The sequence below is a fragment of the Cotesia glomerata genome, linkage group LG6, assembly GCF_020080835.1.
Source record: "Cotesia glomerata isolate CgM1 linkage group LG6, MPM_Cglom_v2.3, whole genome shotgun sequence".
NCBI lineage: Eukaryota > Metazoa > Arthropoda > Insecta > Hymenoptera > Braconidae > Cotesia > Cotesia glomerata.
In genome coordinates this window covers 23,333,750-23,351,857 of record NC_058163.1, presented here as the reverse complement: position 1 = coordinate 23,351,857, position 18,108 = coordinate 23,333,750, and the positions used below count along the sequence as shown (strand labels likewise).

Below are 18,108 nucleotides of genomic sequence, written 5' to 3'. Positions count from 1 at the left end.
GAAAATTTAATAAAAATTTAATTTAAGCTATGAAATATTTTAAATATTTTTTATAATTATTAAAAATTGAAATCACATACTAAAATTCAATAATAAATTTTATATAAGTTCGGAATATAAATTTTTATACAGTGATTTTATATTTTGAATATAATTTAATTTACTACAATTAAAGTAAAAATGTTAAAAAATAAAAATAAAATAAACGACTAAAATTTTAATATTCAAAATATATTTTCTATAATTTTATAAATATTTAAATAATTAACACTAACATTCTTTAATTTTCAATTTCCATCCATTAAAAATAAATACGTCTGGCAAAATATCTCTAATCTATTTATTATTCATGAATTAATAACTAAGATTAGAAACTACTATAATAAGTAATAAGACTTATTACTCAATATAATTAAACTTTATAATATTGTTGAGTTATAAACGTATAAATCACATTTTATTTTTTTTTATTTTTCGAAATAGCGCTGGTAAATAATAAAATCGATTACACAATTTCCATTTGATTGGCAGGTTCTTTAAACCAGAACACTTTAAATCGATATCGTGTCCCGCGTAATTTGACATTAATTTTTATCTCGCGAAATGAAGTTACTGATAAAAAAAAAAATTGGTAATTAAAAATGATAAATGTTTCGTTTTTTTTTTTTACATTCATTTGGTCAACAAAAAATTCAATTTTCGTTCCCGCGAGTTATTTATTTTCAATGGCTCATATGAGTTGATTGGTTGATTTTAAATTTATGACGTCTCTACTTTATTGTGTTTAAATTTTTATATATATGTACATGCGCCAGCGAGTCGAGCGATAAAGGTAATAACGAAAAATAATAAACAATGTACAAAGCCTTACAAAATGTTACGTTGTCATTGACATTTAATGAGTTTGTTCGAGAAATATTAAGTGGGAAAAAATATATTAAGTTTAAGTGGGGGGATGAATAAAATTTCCTTCACTTTTGTCTATGTCAGTTTCAGTATTCTCGTGCATCCTAGTCGTGAATTGTACTTGACTCTAACGCTAGTGACATTCACTTAGCCTTCTAGTTAAAAAAAAAAAAAAATAAATAAATAACAATGATTTAATAACAAAAATTCAATTCAGTTTATTAATTATAATTATGCAATAATCAATTATTAGATTGCGTTCCGAAAATTGATAGTGAAAATTCGTGATGATTATTATTATGAAGGTAATTTATTGTTTAGATAAACGGAAAATTAACTCTTATGTAAGAAAATTTTCCACAGTTGTTAATTTATACTTTATTTACAATAGAAGAGGAAATAAACAATGAGCGATAAACAATAAGCAATAACAATAGTTAAAATTGTTTATATTTAAATAATTAATAAATGATTAGGTAGTTAAGGCATCGAGTGATTGGAGGAAAAAAAAAAACTCTAAATTAAAACCGGTTGGCATTAGCTGTCATTCAATTGAACAGTTTTTTTTTTTTCAACTTTTATTTTGCTAAAGTTTCTTAAATGGAATAGTCGTGTTTGTTTTCAACAAAGTTTGGTTTGTTCCTGACGTACGTTCCGAACTTTAAAACTATCACTCAACGTATGTGGTTCTGTTCGGAGAAAAGGAAAAAGAACAGTAAAAACTACCTGAAATTGAATTAAGTAAAAATAATTCAGAATTTTACACAGAAAATAAAAGTAACTTGATTCAAGAAAAATATTCTTGAACTAAGAAAGAAAGCCGATTTGCTTCAATAATTTTTCTTTTTAATTTTTAAATTCTTGATTCAAAATCTGTTTATGCGCGGTTCAAAAGTATGTTTTTTATTTAATATAATCTAATTTTCAAACCAACAAACATATTTTCTTAGGATAAATTTAAATTTAAACACCAGATGGCGCGTCAGCAAACAACAGCCGTATTACTCATGACACTTGTCATTTTTTTGTCGGTTAGTTGTAAGTTTTTATTTTTTGCATCAGAAGACCGTTTTCGCGTTTAATTATTATTGTAATGCATAAATACATATAATTTTTATTAGAACAAAATCCAATATAATTAATAACTATTAGATGTAGATATTTATCCAACGAACGTATGAAATTAAAGATTTTTATTTACTAGATAACTTAAAATTGTCTTTTGCTGATAATTTAGTCATAAAATATTAAAGATTTGAAACAATAACTAGATTTTAAAATTGGAAAGTTGTTTATTAAATAAACTGATCCTGACATGATTACAGAAAAATTATTATCTATAAGGAAAATATTCAAGAGTGTATAATTATAGCTACGTGTAATCTCTAATATTTGTAAACAAAAATTTTTATAAATAAAAAAATGTATTTAAGTTTATAATGATGGTTTGATATGAGTATAGTAGAAGTTTACTAATTAATAATTAAAAAATCTATAGATATTTTTTTGAAGCAAGTACAATAAAAATTTGATTTATAAGAAAATAAAAGTAACTTGATTCAAGAAAAATATTCTTGAACTAAGAAAGAAAGCCGACTTGCTTCAATAATTTTTCTTTTTAATTTTTAAATTCTTGATTCAAAATCTGTTTATGGTTCAAAAGTATGTTTTTAATTTAATATAATCTAATTTTCAAACCAACGAACGTATTTTCTTGGGATAAGTTGAAATTTAAACGCCAGATGGCGCATCAGCAAACAACAGCCGTATTACTGATATTACTGATATATGAATAAAAATATTATGATATATGAATTATTGATATATGATAATTAATTATATGATAATTATTGATATATATTGATATATGATATTATGATATATGAATAAAAAAATGTATTTGATTTTATAATCAGGATTTGATATTATTGTAGGAATTCACTGGTTAATAATTAAAAAATCTATAAGTATTTTTTTGAAACAAGTATTGAAAAATCGTATTATTCTTAAAAAAAAAGTCGGCATTATCTTTATATTTTTGTTTATCTTTTGAAGCAAGACTAAAATTTCAAGGAAAAATTTTCACTCGAATCAAGTTATTTTAATTTCTGTGTATTATTATCTTGTTCGTGTTTAAATAATGAACTGTTTGTTAATATGACTGATGTGCAAACACTTTGACGTTCATTATTGACTTGCGATATAATTAATATGGAAATTATATACTCATACTAGATTAATAATAATAACAATAATTATGACAATAATTGTATATGTAATTTGATAATGCGTAGAGAAGAAATTTAATTAACGGTCGCATTTCTTTTATCGTTCTAGCACAGAAAGATAATTACTGTTAACGGTGATTAAATCATAAATCCATTGCAGTATCAATATCGCGAGTAATTATCGGTGTAAATGACCCGTGGTGCTATCTTGAAAGAAATAAAAAAATTAAGAGCGAGTATGGTCGAGTTATTTATATAATATATATGAATATATATATATATATATATATATATATATATATATATATATATATATATATATATATTTATTAAGAGTATAATCGATAATTATAGTTAATGAAGGTTATCGAGTGAAGGTGAACTGTTAAGAATTAATCGAACTTAATTCATGGTTATCTAAGAGATATTACATATAAACTGAGAGAAAAAAAAATTATTGTCCAAACAAAAAAAATTTTTCGCTCAAAAAATTCTTATTTTTCAAAATTTATTGGTTCAAATTTTGTTTTTAAATAAATTATAGTAATTTTTATTTTATATTCATCAATTAGATCTTAAGTCATTATTACGTCAAAATAACATAGATGGAACGTTAAAAGTATCATTAAAAAGATAATATAAACATATAACATTAATTTTTATCATAATTGAAGGAAATTAGTCTTGATATTATCAAGAATAAATAAATTAACAATTTTTTTTACTTTTATCTTGATGAGATCTTATGATTAATGTTTTATAACAACTATTAGACGTTTATAATTTATTCGATTGCTCAATTATTATTTATTATATCTTAAATTACTTTAGAGTCATAGACGAAAATTATTTTTTTCTTTAGTTCGAATATTAATAGAATAATTACAAAATTTCAAAATAATTCTATCAAGAAGATTTTCTTGATATAAGAATTCGTTAATTTAATCAAAGTAATTTTTACTTAGAGTAAAACTATTCGTTTATTTAAATATTATAAAGGCAAATATTTTATAATAAAATTAGATGTTAAGATTTTTTGTAGAAAAATTAATAAATTTAAATGGTATATTTCAAAAGATTCTTTTGTTAGGACAATAATTTTTTTTCTCTCCGTGCAAATAGAAGAATATATAAATTTGGAACAGAACAATGATAGCAATTTTTAAGAGATATGAATAAATAATCTTTACACAGAAAGAAAAATTTCTTGACTAGAGAACAAAATTCTTGGCTCAAGAAAATTTTCGGGTGCCTGAAGGAAGACCGAAGTTGTGTTGGCCGAAGTAAAAATTTTTCTTGAAATTCTATTCTTGCTGGAAGTAATTTTTTCTTAATTCAAATTATCATAAATACTTGATACAATAAATTTTTATATTTGATCAAGATTTTTAGGTACTTAGGGAAGCAGCGTCACCTACTTCAGCTGAGAAAAAAATTTTCTCACCTTGAGAAAATTTTTCTCTTGAATATTTGATACCCATTTTATATTATTTTAGCGTGCAATTATACATATTGAATGAAAAAAAATGATGAAATATTATTTGATCTCATTTGACATGTTAATCAATAAAAATATTAATGAAAATTTACTTCTATCTTTATATTTAATTTTTTGGAGCAAGAGAGAAATTTTCTCAAGACAAGAAAATTTACTTCTATCAAGAACTAAATTTTTTGGAGCTTCGAGGCTGAATTTTCTCAAAACGTCAAGATTTTCTTGACTTAAATAAATTTTCTTGGATCAAGATACTTACTTCTTAAAGCAAGAGAATTAATTTTGTGGCATTAAGTGAAATTTCTTGTCAAAAAAAAATTTTTTTTTCGCTTAAGAAAATAATTAGGCAGTGACCTTTTTTTTCTGTGTAATAATTTATTCAATAAAAAAAATATTGAGCAATTAAGCGCTTCAAAAAATTCTATTAAAAAAAAATGATCAATCAATTAATAACTTAAAATATTAAATCTAAAAATGAAATTGGTATTTAACAATAATTTCATAGCCAACTAGTTTTTTCCGTGTACACGAAGATAAGTATAAGTATAAGTATAAATTAATGAATAAGTTGGATTATTAGCAGTAGATAACGATACAGTACAATTAAGACCGTAGCTTAGCTTATAATTAGCGATCATCCTTGTTCCCTGGTTGGTAGCCGGGTCTCAGGGTCCCGGGAAAACTCTATCTATTCGCGAGATGCCAGCGACGAGGGTCAATTTCCAGTAACGCTCCGGGCTGTAGAAACACCGAGCCAAGTACAAGTATTCTGGGAGATCGAGACCGAGACCGAGACCGAGATAAAGATAGAAAATAAGTAAACCGGGAATGAGTGGGATAAAGAGAACTGTAGTGGTAGTAGTAGTAGTAGTAGTAGTAGAATATAGGAAATGGTGAGCTTGCGGCACGTACTACGTACCGATTTTACTTTTTGCTTAATTAGTATTTCGAACGAGAAAGCACGATCACTGTACAGAAGTCGGCTGCCTAGCCGTGAATTGGCCTCTTCCTCTACAGATATATTATATAGTATATAGAGTACTGTATCCACATCTCCGTTCTTTATCAGTCCTCAGCGGATCTAGTTCTCTCACTTATTCAGTCTGAGACTTCTCCATCGTCCTTATCCTCATTCCCCTCCTTCACCGCTGAATTCCTCTCAGTACTCAGTACAGTACCATCACCTCAAAACATTGAATCGGGGGATTTTAGTCGACAGGCTAACTTTGCACAGTGATAGTCTGATAGTAGTAGTAGTAGTACCAGCAACTTACACATTTGAAAGAGGTATCGTTTGATTATCAAGCCGCTTTAACAACTATTGCGATAACTTTTAAACACTTTGACATTGATCGATCCAACTATCTGTTGATACACTTTAGATTAAGACTGTAGATCGTGGAAAATAGAAACTACTTTTTAATTTTTTGTTCTTGAATTGGGAAATCTATGAAGAAATTTTCTGATATCGTTTGAAATAGTCGTATCAGACCTGATATGGTCATACATATTCATATATAATTTTTTGATCAAAAGTAGTATTAAAATTCCCCAATAGATGGCGTATGGCGGCTAAATTGTCTCCTTACAAGAGAGTTAAGTTTGAGATGTTAAATTAAAAAGTAAAAATTAGAAGATTTTTTCATTATTATAGTAAAAAATAGCTTGATATGATCAGATATATGTTCAAATATAACCTATATGTATAATATAACTAAATATATGACCATAAATAGTCATATCGTAAGACATATGATCATATATAGCCATAAATATCAATTTCAAACCACATATGGTCATATATGATCAGGTACATATTCATATTCAGTTCTATAAGGTCATACCTTATATATCTTTTTATATGATCAAATATATGGCCATATAACATCATTTATGAACATTTTTTTATTGATTATGATTATTGATACAAAAATATTTTTAACTTTTATAAAAATCAAAATTGATTTTTTATTTTTATGCATGTATTTCAATATGGCCATATATTATCAAATTGACCCATATATATGGTCATTTGTGATCAGATATATGGCCATTAGGGTGTGCCAAAATGTAACTCCGTGGAGAAGCTTTTAAAATTGGAATTTTGAGTTCCGCTTTTAACTACAGCTGTGTTTGGGCATTTACTGAGATATTTCGAGGTGAGAGGATTTATTTGATGTTCTTAGAATTTTTAACAGAAGATTTAGTTGGGCACTTCCGGTCAAATTCTGAATTTTCAGCGGAAATGCCCAAACTAAACTCTTGTTAAAAAATTCTATCAAAATAAAATATTTCGTCTTACCCCAAAATATTTCAGGAAATGCTGAAACACAGCTCCGTTAAAAGCGGAACTCAAAATTCCAATTTTAAAAGGTTCTCCACGGAAGTTACATTTTAACACACCCTAATGGCCGTATATAATCATATGTCATATAATCAAACATAGCCTTAAATAGCCATATCAGGCCACATATCCCGCATGGAGAAATATATATGTCAAAAATATATGTCGCATATATAATATATATACCGCATATATTTACGCAAAAAAAAAATATGTCAACATATATTTTTCACATAGATGCTGACATATATGCAGAGATACATGCTTACATATATGTAGACATATATGTAAGCATACACTGAAAAAAAAATTTCTAAGTTTGAGAATTTTTTTACTCAAATCAAGAAAGTTAAATTCTTCAAAATTATTTTCTTGATTCAAGTTAAATTATTTTCTGTGTATCTCTAGACATATATATTGCACTTATATGCGCGCATATATGTGAACATATATCTATGCATATATGTGAACATATATCTACGCATATATGTGAACATATATGCGGACATATATTTAGCGCAAAAAAAATATATGTGAAAATATATATTTGCATATATTTTTCGCATATATATTTTTCCATGCGGGATGGTCATATATAGAAATATCAGGCTACATACGGTCTTATACGATCAAATATACGGCCATATCTGACCACATAGCATCATTTATGAACATTTTTTTATTGATTATGATTATTGATACACGGAAAAAAATGTCTGGGAAAATTTACGATACAACTATTGTAAAGCTGGACAATACTTTCCTTACTATTAATTATCAAATATTTTATAAGAAAATTTACTATTTATTTATGAAATTTTACAACTTACACGTATTGTATAATTTGCTCTATAGTATTTGACTTTTTAAGTCTCTCGCTAGTATTGTTTGTTGGATAAAATTTACAATAAGGTAAAAGCCCCAATTATTGACGCTATAAGAGACAAAGTTATGAATTTATTTAAACAATCAAATATAAATATCGTTGAATTTTGTTTGTGGTAATGTCTTAAGTAATGTTTTAACTAATCAATTTCTTTTTTTTAAATGATAATCAGTGATATTTACTAATTAATTTTAAATAATTAAATATATGATCTGGACACACCAATTATTGACGGGTTAAAAAACTGATTGATCTAATTATTGACGTACCGTAACCCCAATTATTGACTGTGCATGCGTACAGTACTGTGCATGCGTCGAATCATTTGGTTATATTGTTATTTATCAAAAACTTGATATAAAGTTATCAATATTATTAAAGTTAATTAATAATAATTTCCATGAATGAATAATTATTATTAAAAATATAACAATTTATTTAAAAACTTATTTAACACCAAAACACGCCGAGTTATTTGACAGTTAAAAGCCTTGAATATAATCGCGTAACGTATTTTATTTTATACTTAAAAAAAAAGGCGTCATAGCGCTGTCGACTGGCTGTCAACATGGGATTCACCATAAAAATTATGAACTAGTTATTGACTCCCATTATTTAAATATCATAAAGCACACAATTAATTTCGATTATTTAATTTTATAAATATTTCATATATTGTTAATTAAAAAAAAAATAAATCATATAATTACATGAAAAAATTAATTTAAACTCGGCAGTTAAAAAAAATGCTTTTCTAACCAAAGTTGTTAAGAAAATAGACGCTCATAAGCTGATTTGATGAACTGGTGCTAACTTTATTTTTTTTTAATAATTAATATTTAATATTTTGAACTGAAAGTGATTTTTTTCAATTTTTTAATTAATTAGAATTTAATAAAAATTTATTTAATCGTTATTCTTATTACAGATAATTTAATATATTTAAAAATAATTTAGGGTGTCAATATTTAGACCCCCGTCAATAATTGGGGCTTTTACCTTAGTAGATCGTAAAAATTACTGAATGAGAAGTATAGTCCACCGCTACTATTTTATTCAATAAAAATTACGATAGTAAAATAGTAAAAATTCCTTCAATTTTTTTTTCCGTGAACATAAATATGCTTAACTTTTATAAAAATCAAAATTAATTTTTTATTTTTATTTATGTACTTCAATATGGCCATATATTATCAAATTGACTACTTTAATATGGCCATATATTATCAAATTGACCTATATATAGTCGGAACACTGAATTTTTCTAAATAAAAAATAAACATCGTCCGAACCTTGAATCTTCAATGAAATTGTTCTCCAAGATAAAAAGCAAGTTTAAATTAGATATATCACAGGCCACCTCTTACAATAGTAATTCGCGAATTCACGTATGTGTACATAAATAGATATAGATAGACACAGATAGAAGTAAGCCGTTGATAGACGGAGAGCATTAAACCGTAACGTAGTTCTGTCATTGGTCACGTCGTAAATTCAAGTTAAGTCACTCAACTCACTACTACGTTGTCCCTAGTTGTCTCTGGTTGTCCCCCAACTACAACTCTGGGTCGTACGACACGATAATACCACATACATTGTATTATCCTCGCCATAACTGTCGCCGTGGGAACTGAACTCGCAGTAGTAGTTCCATAGTCCACTGGCTACCTAGATATATACTCCAACTACTGCTACTGTTAGTGCTACTGCTCTACGACCTGTAGGCTCCACTATCTCTAATTTCTCCGTCTCTGTCTGTGCTCTCTGATTCCCGGCTTGGGGTCTCGCAGTTCGCAATGTAACAACCTCTAGGCCGGGCTATTCGCGTTACACAAGACCCTCGGTACGTTCGAACATCCGAACATTCGTACTCTGGTCATGCGTGGAGGATAGAGTTGTATTATGTACCATCTCAACCCCATTCTGACCGAGATATGCCCTCAGGAATCTTGTAACTATCCCTTCAATTCAGCGTCATTCATACGCGGTACCATATATCCGCATTATCACCCACTGAATACATTCTCCGTCGAATAGTTTTTTGATACGGTCAATTTTCATTATATGGCCATATATGATCTGGTCTAGTCACATATGGCCATTTTAAGCTGTTTTTTTTTTTTTTTTTTTTTTTATTTTGGACTTTAGAAGAGTCTACTTGTGTAAAAATTATCTGATATCATGATGAGGTTCATTATGAATATCATAATGAATCTCATATTTTGACAAAAATATGAGCTTCATATAAAAGTAATATTAATATATTTTTATTTATTTATTTATTCTATTTTTATGTCAAGGCAAACTAGCCGAATGACAATAATATACATAATTTTTATAATAAAGTACACGTATAACAATATTAAGTATATAAGACTAACATCATCATATTTTAAGGAAGTTAATAATTTTGAATGATTTAATAACATAGTTGCAAAATTTAATAGTACTGTACTATTTATAAGAATGAGAACAACAATAGAATCAATGAGCAATATTTGAAAGCTAATTTTTTCAATGGTAACATATTAGATGCTTTAGTAATTTAGAATGTAAATTTTTGATTTTAAATTTTTAAATGGCCTGTTTGACATTTATAGTACATTTTCTCGTTCTAGTTTCACAAAAAATTCAAAAGCTTTATTTTTGAAGGAGTCTAGGCTGAGTGATTCTATGACTTCAGTGGGTAGCTCTTTCCAGATTCGAATTGCAGAGATTACAAGTGAATGCTCGTAGATTGTAGTCGAGAAATTTGGCATTTTGAAAAGAATGTTATTAAATTTCGCTGCAATTCTGTCAGATCTTCTTCTAATAAGATGATGATAATGTTTTAGATCTTCTGTCAGTATAGTTGATATCCTGTGCCTCAGATGAGAAAAGTAACTTGGATTGTACAGAGTTGTGTATAAGGCAAGCAATACCTCCACCTCTAATATACTGTCCATTTGAATTAATAAGACCTCGATCTCGACGGTGGATAACATAATCCTTGAAAGTGACATGGTTATTTGGTGTGAGCCATGTTTCAACAACAGTGATAATATGAGGCTTTAACTCATTTACTAAGGCTTCGAATTGCGGTGAATGAGCAGAGAGACTATTTATATTTAGGCTCAAAATATTGATAGATGACAAGATGTTAGTAGTTTTATACGGTAATTGCTAATCCAATTTAGCTAAATTAGCTTCAGAGCTTATCAAGAGCTTCAACGAATCATTATCTTTTTTAGCATAGACTTTGCCTTCAGAGGACCAGACATATTTGAAATTTCGTTGTTTTGATATATACAATATATATATACAAATACACATTTGACACCCGTAATAAGTAAAATATTTATGGGAACAAATTTTTTTTTTAACTAGATTCTAAAATGTTTATTTTTCCTATTGGAGAAAGAAAATTTCGAGTAATTTAATAATGAAATCATTATGATATTAACATAAATTCATAATAAAGTGATGGTCAATCTGCATAAAATCATAATGATATCATAGTGATATTGTTAGCCTTTTTAAATCGTGATATAAAATTATTGAGTCATAAATATATACAGGAAATAATGCAAATTAATTAAATTAAAGAAATTTTTAGGAGGATTTAAATTGTTTTCAAAATAAAAAATAATTAACTTAAGACGAAAAAATTTTGTCAGTCAAAAATTTTTTTTAAACCAAGATAGTGTTTTTCTAAATATTCTTCTAAGTTAAGAAAATCAAGGAAGAAAGTAAAGTAGTTCAACAGTATAGTGCATGATAAAAATACTGCTTTTTTTAATTATTATACTTTTCCTCTGATTAACAAAAAAAAATGTAAATTTTACTAATTTACTTAAAAAAAATTCGTTCACATAAGTATTTTACTTATTACGGGTTTCATATGAATATTGATATGGCTTTTATATAAATCTCATATTTGTGTCAAAATAAACCTCATCATGATGTCAGATAATTTTTACAAATAATATTTATTCTAAAACTTAACTCTCTGATAAGGAGAAGATGTAGCAACCATACGTCATCTGTTGAGAATTTTTAATACTAAATTTTATTAAAAAATTCTATTTAAACATATGAAACCATATCGGACCATTTATTAGGATATCAAAACATATATATGGACATATCAGGCCAGAAATTTAATAAAAAAATTTTCCCGCAAATCTTCATAAAATTCTTTATGTTAATTTTTCAGCGCTAATTTTAGTTACTTAATAATTAACAATGGACCAGGAAATATTCCACCAGATCATAATCGGCCTGGTTTGTAAGTGATAATTAAAAAAACTAATCCTCCAAGAGAATAACTGACTACAAAAGTTTACAAAAGTCTAAACCATTTATCAGGTAACCTGCTAATTATTGATTGCGGACTGCACGAAGGATGGCCAACAGTAACGCTCCCAAAATTTGGAACCGAAGACCCAGTGACTTTGACATCTAATCAAGAAGTCCTTTTGATCAATTTGCTGTACCTGGGCGTCAGTTTGGGAGCACTATCTCCGATATTCCTGATGGATCGTTTCGGACGGAAATGGACCCTACTGTCAGCAGCGGTGCCCAAAATATTCAGCTGGATAGCAATTGGGTTGGCAAACACACACACGACCCTCTATTGCGCGCGTTTGCTTGCGGGAATTGGATGCGGGATAACTTACTCAGTGATGCCGATGTACATAGGGGAAATTAGCAGCAAAAGAACTCGCGGCCCTTTAGGAACATTGCAGTCCGTGTTGATAAACATCGGGATCCTCTTTATCTATACAATCGGACTTTATGTGACGAGATTCGCGATGGCGATGATGTCCCTGGTGCTCCCGGTCCTCTTTATCATTACTTTCGTCTGGCTGCCGGAGAGCTCGGTGTATTTAACCCGGAAAAACAGGCTGACTTGCGCTGAAAAAACGCTGCAGTGGTCCCTGGGGAAGCAAAATGTCGAACAGGAGCTCGAAGAAGTGAAGCGAATTGTCAAAACTGAGGAAGACGTCAAAGCGATGGGATTTTTCAGCTCCCTTGTCAAGGCAATGAAGTCCCCGGCTAACAAAAGGGCTGCGCTGATCATGCTGATATTAGCGAGCGTGCTGTCGCTTACTGGGGCAGGCGCGATAATGACTTATCAATCATACATATCCGAGGAGGCTGGCTTTCATTTGGGAACTAATTTGGGGATAATAACCACGGGGGTTGCCATTGTTTTGGCGGGAATGGCTTGTGTTTCACTTGTCAGAACCACCGGAAAGCGAAGATTACTTTTATTAACTGCCCCGCTCGCAGTACTTTGTCTCGGAACAATAGCCACCTTTTTCACACTTATTGACTTTGGATACGATGTCAAGGCTGTTAATTGGATACCCACGGTGTTTGTGGTCTTGTATGTTATTATTTATGGACTCGCGTTTAATCCAATGCCCCTGGCTTACTTGGGGGAATTGTTCACCTTTGATTTTAAAGTCACTGCCGGTATTTGCTCGTCCATTTATTATGCTATCACGACAACTGGAATTATTAAACTTTATCAGGTATTTTTATTTATTTTCATTTTTTTACGTGAAAAAAATTTTTGTAAAATATGTATTGAAATATATTATAAAATAAATTAATAATATATAAAATATGTACATCAATAATATAATGACTATAATTAAAATATTGTTTTTAATAATACATTTTCATATATATTTTTACACTGATAGAAGGATTTCTTTGTATTTAAGAAGATTTCTTTGTATTTCTTAAACATTATATCTTAGTATTTAAAAAATATTTCTTAGTATTTAAGAAATATATATATTTTTTAGTATTTAAGAAATATTTCTTACATACAAAGAAATATTTTTTTAATAATAAGAAATGATGTTTAAGAAATGATTTCTTAAATACAAAGAAATCTTCTTAAATGTTAAAAAATCCTTCTATCAGTGTATTATAAAAATTAATATGAAATTTGGCCAAAATTTAGCTACACGGAAAAAAGTAAAATTCACTCGGATTCTGGTTAATTTTTATAGTTTCAGACAGTACAGCGGACTTCAGGATGGCAAAAATATAAATATTACAAAACTTAATGTAGAAAGTGTAAAAGCCACGATTTATAATTTAATATCGAAAATAAGTGATTAGTAGCTGTCACTATACAGTAAAAAATTTTGCGTCAAAAAATTTTGTGTTAAAAATTTTTATGTTAAATATTTTACACTTTTCTGTGTTAATTTAACACAATTAATGTTAAATTTACACATAAAAGTGTAAAATATTTAACATAAAAATTTTTAACACAAAATTTTTTGACGCAAGGACGCAAAATTTTTTACTGTGTATAGTAAATAACGACTCTGTCATCTTAAAAAATTACAGTTTCAAACAGTAAAAATTGCCGTTTCAATATATAGTCCATTCCATGAGAAGAAGGGGAACTTAGATGAGAGAGGGGTCTCAATCTAGGAGAATTTCACATTTGAAACAGTAAAAATTCTACTCTTAAAATATATATTTTACCAGTCCAAGCAAGTCAATAATTACAGTTTGATTTTTAGCGTTGCGTTTAAAATTTACCATTTTACTTTGTAAATATTGATGTTGCTTATATTGGAAATTTAGTAACTGTAGTTTATATTTTTTACATATCATGTGATCATTTTTTAGGTACGAAATGATAAATATCAAAGTCAAAATTCTTAATTATTATACTTTAACATTTTCGACATTCACATAGCGAATATTACTGTTTGAAATAGTATTTTCTTCCATGTAAAGTATAAATTGCAGCATTTAAATGATAAATATTATAAAGTGATTATTAAAATCACGATTTTTCTGTTTGAAATAGTAATTTTTAGCAGTTGATCATTACTTATTATAAGTCGACTATTATTTATTACAGTTTACTTTTTTCCGTGTGGATTTTTTTTAATATATTTTTAACAAATTTTTATTTTAGTTACGAGTGTCAAGATTTTTACCGTAATTTTAAAATGAGTCGTTGAAATTTTTGTTATTACGCAGAAAATATTGGTTGCATAAAAAAATTTTGAAACAAAAATGATAGAAAATTTAATTTTGAATAAAAAGTGTCTCATAATTTTTTTAAAAATCTAATATTTCCACCGTAATTTCAAAATTAAATTACGATTCAAAAAATGATTAAAATTTTTGCCAATCAAAAAATCTTTATTTGAGAATTACGGCTTTCTGAAGAATCTTGAGAAAAAATCATGAGTCATTTTTTTTTATAAAATTAAATTTTGAATGTGTACACTGATAGAAGGATTTATTTGTATTAAATAATGTTTGTTAATAGTTAACAAATCATTTATTAGAGACCACTTTTTAGTATTAAACAAATATTTCTTAGTATTTAATAGTATATCGTGTGACTAGGGATGAAACAAAACGATTTCAGACCAGTGAAGTTGCCTGCCCGAGCGAAGCGAGGGCTGGCATCACTCGGTCTGAAATCGTGTTTCATCCCGCGTCACACATTATATTTTTCATATAAGTTTCATAATAAAATGCTAGTTTCAATGTCTGGAGCCAACCAGAACTAGATAGTTTCAGACGAACAGCGAAAATACCATTTTATTATGAAACTTATAATAAAATAGAAAGTAATAGTTTATTTTTTACCAAACATTATTCGTAAATTGACAAGTTTTCTTTTATCATTCTTATTTATGCTTAATAACAGAATTATAATATGTCAGTACAGTTAACGGTTAGAATGACAATTATAAAGGTATAAAATAAACAAACAATTGATAGGATTGAAAATAAAGCTGCAACTTCACCTCGCGGACAGAAAATCGTCATTTTCTGTCCGCCGGGAAGAAATAATTGATACCTGACCGGCACAGTCGCATTGGTCTGAAATTGTCTAGTTTCGGTTGGCTCAACAGGCATTGAAACTCACATTTTCAATGCAGGTTATATGAAAAATAATTTTTCTGCCCTCCAGGCGGAAAGTGGCAACTTTCGGCCCGCTGCGCTAAACGAAATTGCCGCTTTCCGCCTCTGTCGGACAGAAAAATTGTATACACTCCTCGGGAAGTAAATAAGAAAGCCTCAGATCACATGTTTGTTGACCTCGGCTTCGCCTCGGCCAACAATTACATGTGATCTGAGACATTTCTTACTTTACTTCCCCTAGGTGTAATATACTATTGTTTGTATTTAATAAATCTGATATTCATTTATTAAATATTAATAAATCTTTTTAAATACTAAGAAATATTTGTTAAGGACTAACAAATGGCTTCTAATGATTGATTTGTTAGATATTAACAAATCTTTTTAACTATAAACAAATCCTTCTATCAATGTATTAAAAATAAATCTTACTAACAATTTTTACATATTCCTAATTTATTTTAAATATATTTCAATATATATTTTGAATATAAATTATTTTCACAAAAATTATTTATTAATTTACCTTTAAATTAGATTTTACACGACGATTACGGAACACACGTGGCATTCTGGGCGCTCACAGTCATAACTTTCATACTGTGGATCCTGATGTACATATTCGTGTTGGAGACTGAAGGAATGACTCTAGAAGAGATCCAACTCGCGCTAACCGGGGATTTCGTAAAACAAAATTTGTCCAGAAGACAAGAAAGTTTTGAGTCTGTCAACAAAATAAATCTAACTAGCGTCAAATCGACGAACTAACTCGCCTGTTATTACATTCATACTGATTATTTTGTACCGTTTTATACAAATATTTTTACAAATGTTGATCTTAATAAACAATTGTTCATTAAACCGAATTATTTCGCAGGTTATAACTAATTTTATGATAGTTAGTTTAATAAAGCGAAAGTAGGGCATTAGTTTATCGCCGGTTCTTTAGTGTCTCGAGCGAAATTCTAGATGTAATTGAATACATTTTCTCGAGTAGGATAGGAGGAACATCATCTTGTATTTAATATATATACTTGGAAGTATACAGACTAGTGCAGGTATGTATTTACATCTACTAGTCTACGGAAACTGAGTTGACTGGAGATGCGTGTATGCGTCACTGCTATTGAGCAGAATCCATGGATCTTGAAATCCAATTGACATTCCTCTATATATTTGATCAACGAGCTACTTCACCATGCAGATGTATTCTATTCAGCTCTCGCTTCAACAGTAATACTCCAACATACCCTCGATTCATATAATGTAATATTTTTTTGAATTATTTGCCAAGAAACACCACTTCAAATGTTTTTATATATAATTCAGGTGCGATAATAATTTTTAGATCAAAAGCTATTCTTGAGTAACTTACTTTTTCTGCAGAAAAGCCATTAAAAAGGTTTTCTAGTCTTCCCTGTGAAAAGTTTTCTCAGTTTAGTAGCATTTTAGGATACAAAAATATGTTAAAATTAAATATTAAAATTTAATTAAATTTTTAAATTATTGAAATTAAATTTTTTTTATTGACTTTAATCTAAATAGAAAACTGGACAGTGTATCTGATGAGAACACAAGTTCGCATAAATTTAACTTTTGAAAATATGATCTCTCATCTAATCACTGCTCTGAGGGAAACAGACTGGTCTGATCTATCTACTAGTTCTAATCCTAATTATTTCTGTACACTATTTTACGATAAATTTAATCAAATATTTAATGCAGTGATACCCTAAGCATACATGCGTCAAACTTCGTCGTTTCTCGTTTGGTTTACGATTGTTATTATCGTAGATCTAAAAACAATTTTTTTTGTTATCGCCTTCGAAACACTAAAGTATTGTTAATTTTTTTATTTTTTTTTGTTTTTGTAATCAACGGAACTTAGCTCAATAACACACATTGTATGCAATATAGTTAAGTCATCTTGTTTTATTTTAATTATATAAAAATTTATAACTAATGTATCTATTAACCCTTTTAATGACTTATAAGATTTTTCTAATAACAATAATAAAAATGAAATTTTTACTTTTACTTTTAAACAATTTGAGATTATTAATTTAAACGTCTAAAATATGACCAAATAAGTATTAAAAAAAATAAACAAAACATATCTATTGGTTTTTTTTAAAAAAAGTTTTGAAATACTTTCTCAAATGTCCAAAAATTCACCTAAAATGTAAAAATAGACATTGAAAATTTTTTTCAATATAACTTTTTGTAGAATATAGAAGTGCGTATTGAGGAAAAAACAAAAGATCTTAATCAATGATAGTTACAATAATCGTAATTATAATAATGATGTAACACATTATAGAGGAGTAATCTCAGGAGTGCCATCTGT

General features: G+C 28.1%; 2 protein-coding genes across 6 annotated transcripts in view; both read left to right on the top strand.

Annotated features, from left to right (window-relative positions):
• The window catches only part of LOC123266809 (glutamate receptor 1-like), a 276,715-nt gene that overhangs the window by 207,250 nt on the left and 51,357 nt on the right, over positions 1-18,108 (top strand). The gene's annotated exons all lie outside the window — the stretch shown is intronic.
• Positions 991-16,627, top strand: LOC123266813 (facilitated trehalose transporter Tret1-like). 3 transcript variants are annotated; one of them, XM_044731249.1, is made up of 4 exons: positions 991-1,211; positions 12,055-12,126; positions 12,207-13,378; positions 16,299-16,627. In XM_044731249.1, the coding sequence occupies exons 2-4, from the start codon at positions 12,084-12,086 to the stop codon at positions 16,527-16,529; spliced, it is 1,446 nt and encodes a 481-aa protein (XP_044587184.1). In that variant the 5' UTR covers positions 991-1,211; positions 12,055-12,083; the 3' UTR covers positions 16,530-16,627. The 3 variants fall into 3 exon arrangements, with proteins under 3 accessions (XP_044587184.1, XP_044587185.1, XP_044587186.1); XM_044731250.1 differs by lacking the exon at positions 991-1,211 and adding an exon at positions 1,423-1,647; XM_044731251.1 differs by lacking the exon at positions 991-1,211 and adding an exon at positions 5,192-5,916.

Bases quoted from the DNA above. Each gene is read 5' to 3' on its own strand.
- LOC123266813 (XM_044731249.1), top strand. From the start codon at position 12,084: ATGGACCAGGAAATATTCCACCAGATCATAATCGGCCTGGTTT. The intron at 12,127-12,206 runs GTAAGTGATAAT...ACCATTTATCAG, and splicing joins GATCATAATCGGCCTGGTTT to GTAACCTGCTAATTATTGAT. The intron at 13,379-16,298 runs GTATTTTTATTT...CCTTTAAATTAG, and splicing joins GAATTATTAAACTTTATCAG to ATTTTACACGACGATTACGG.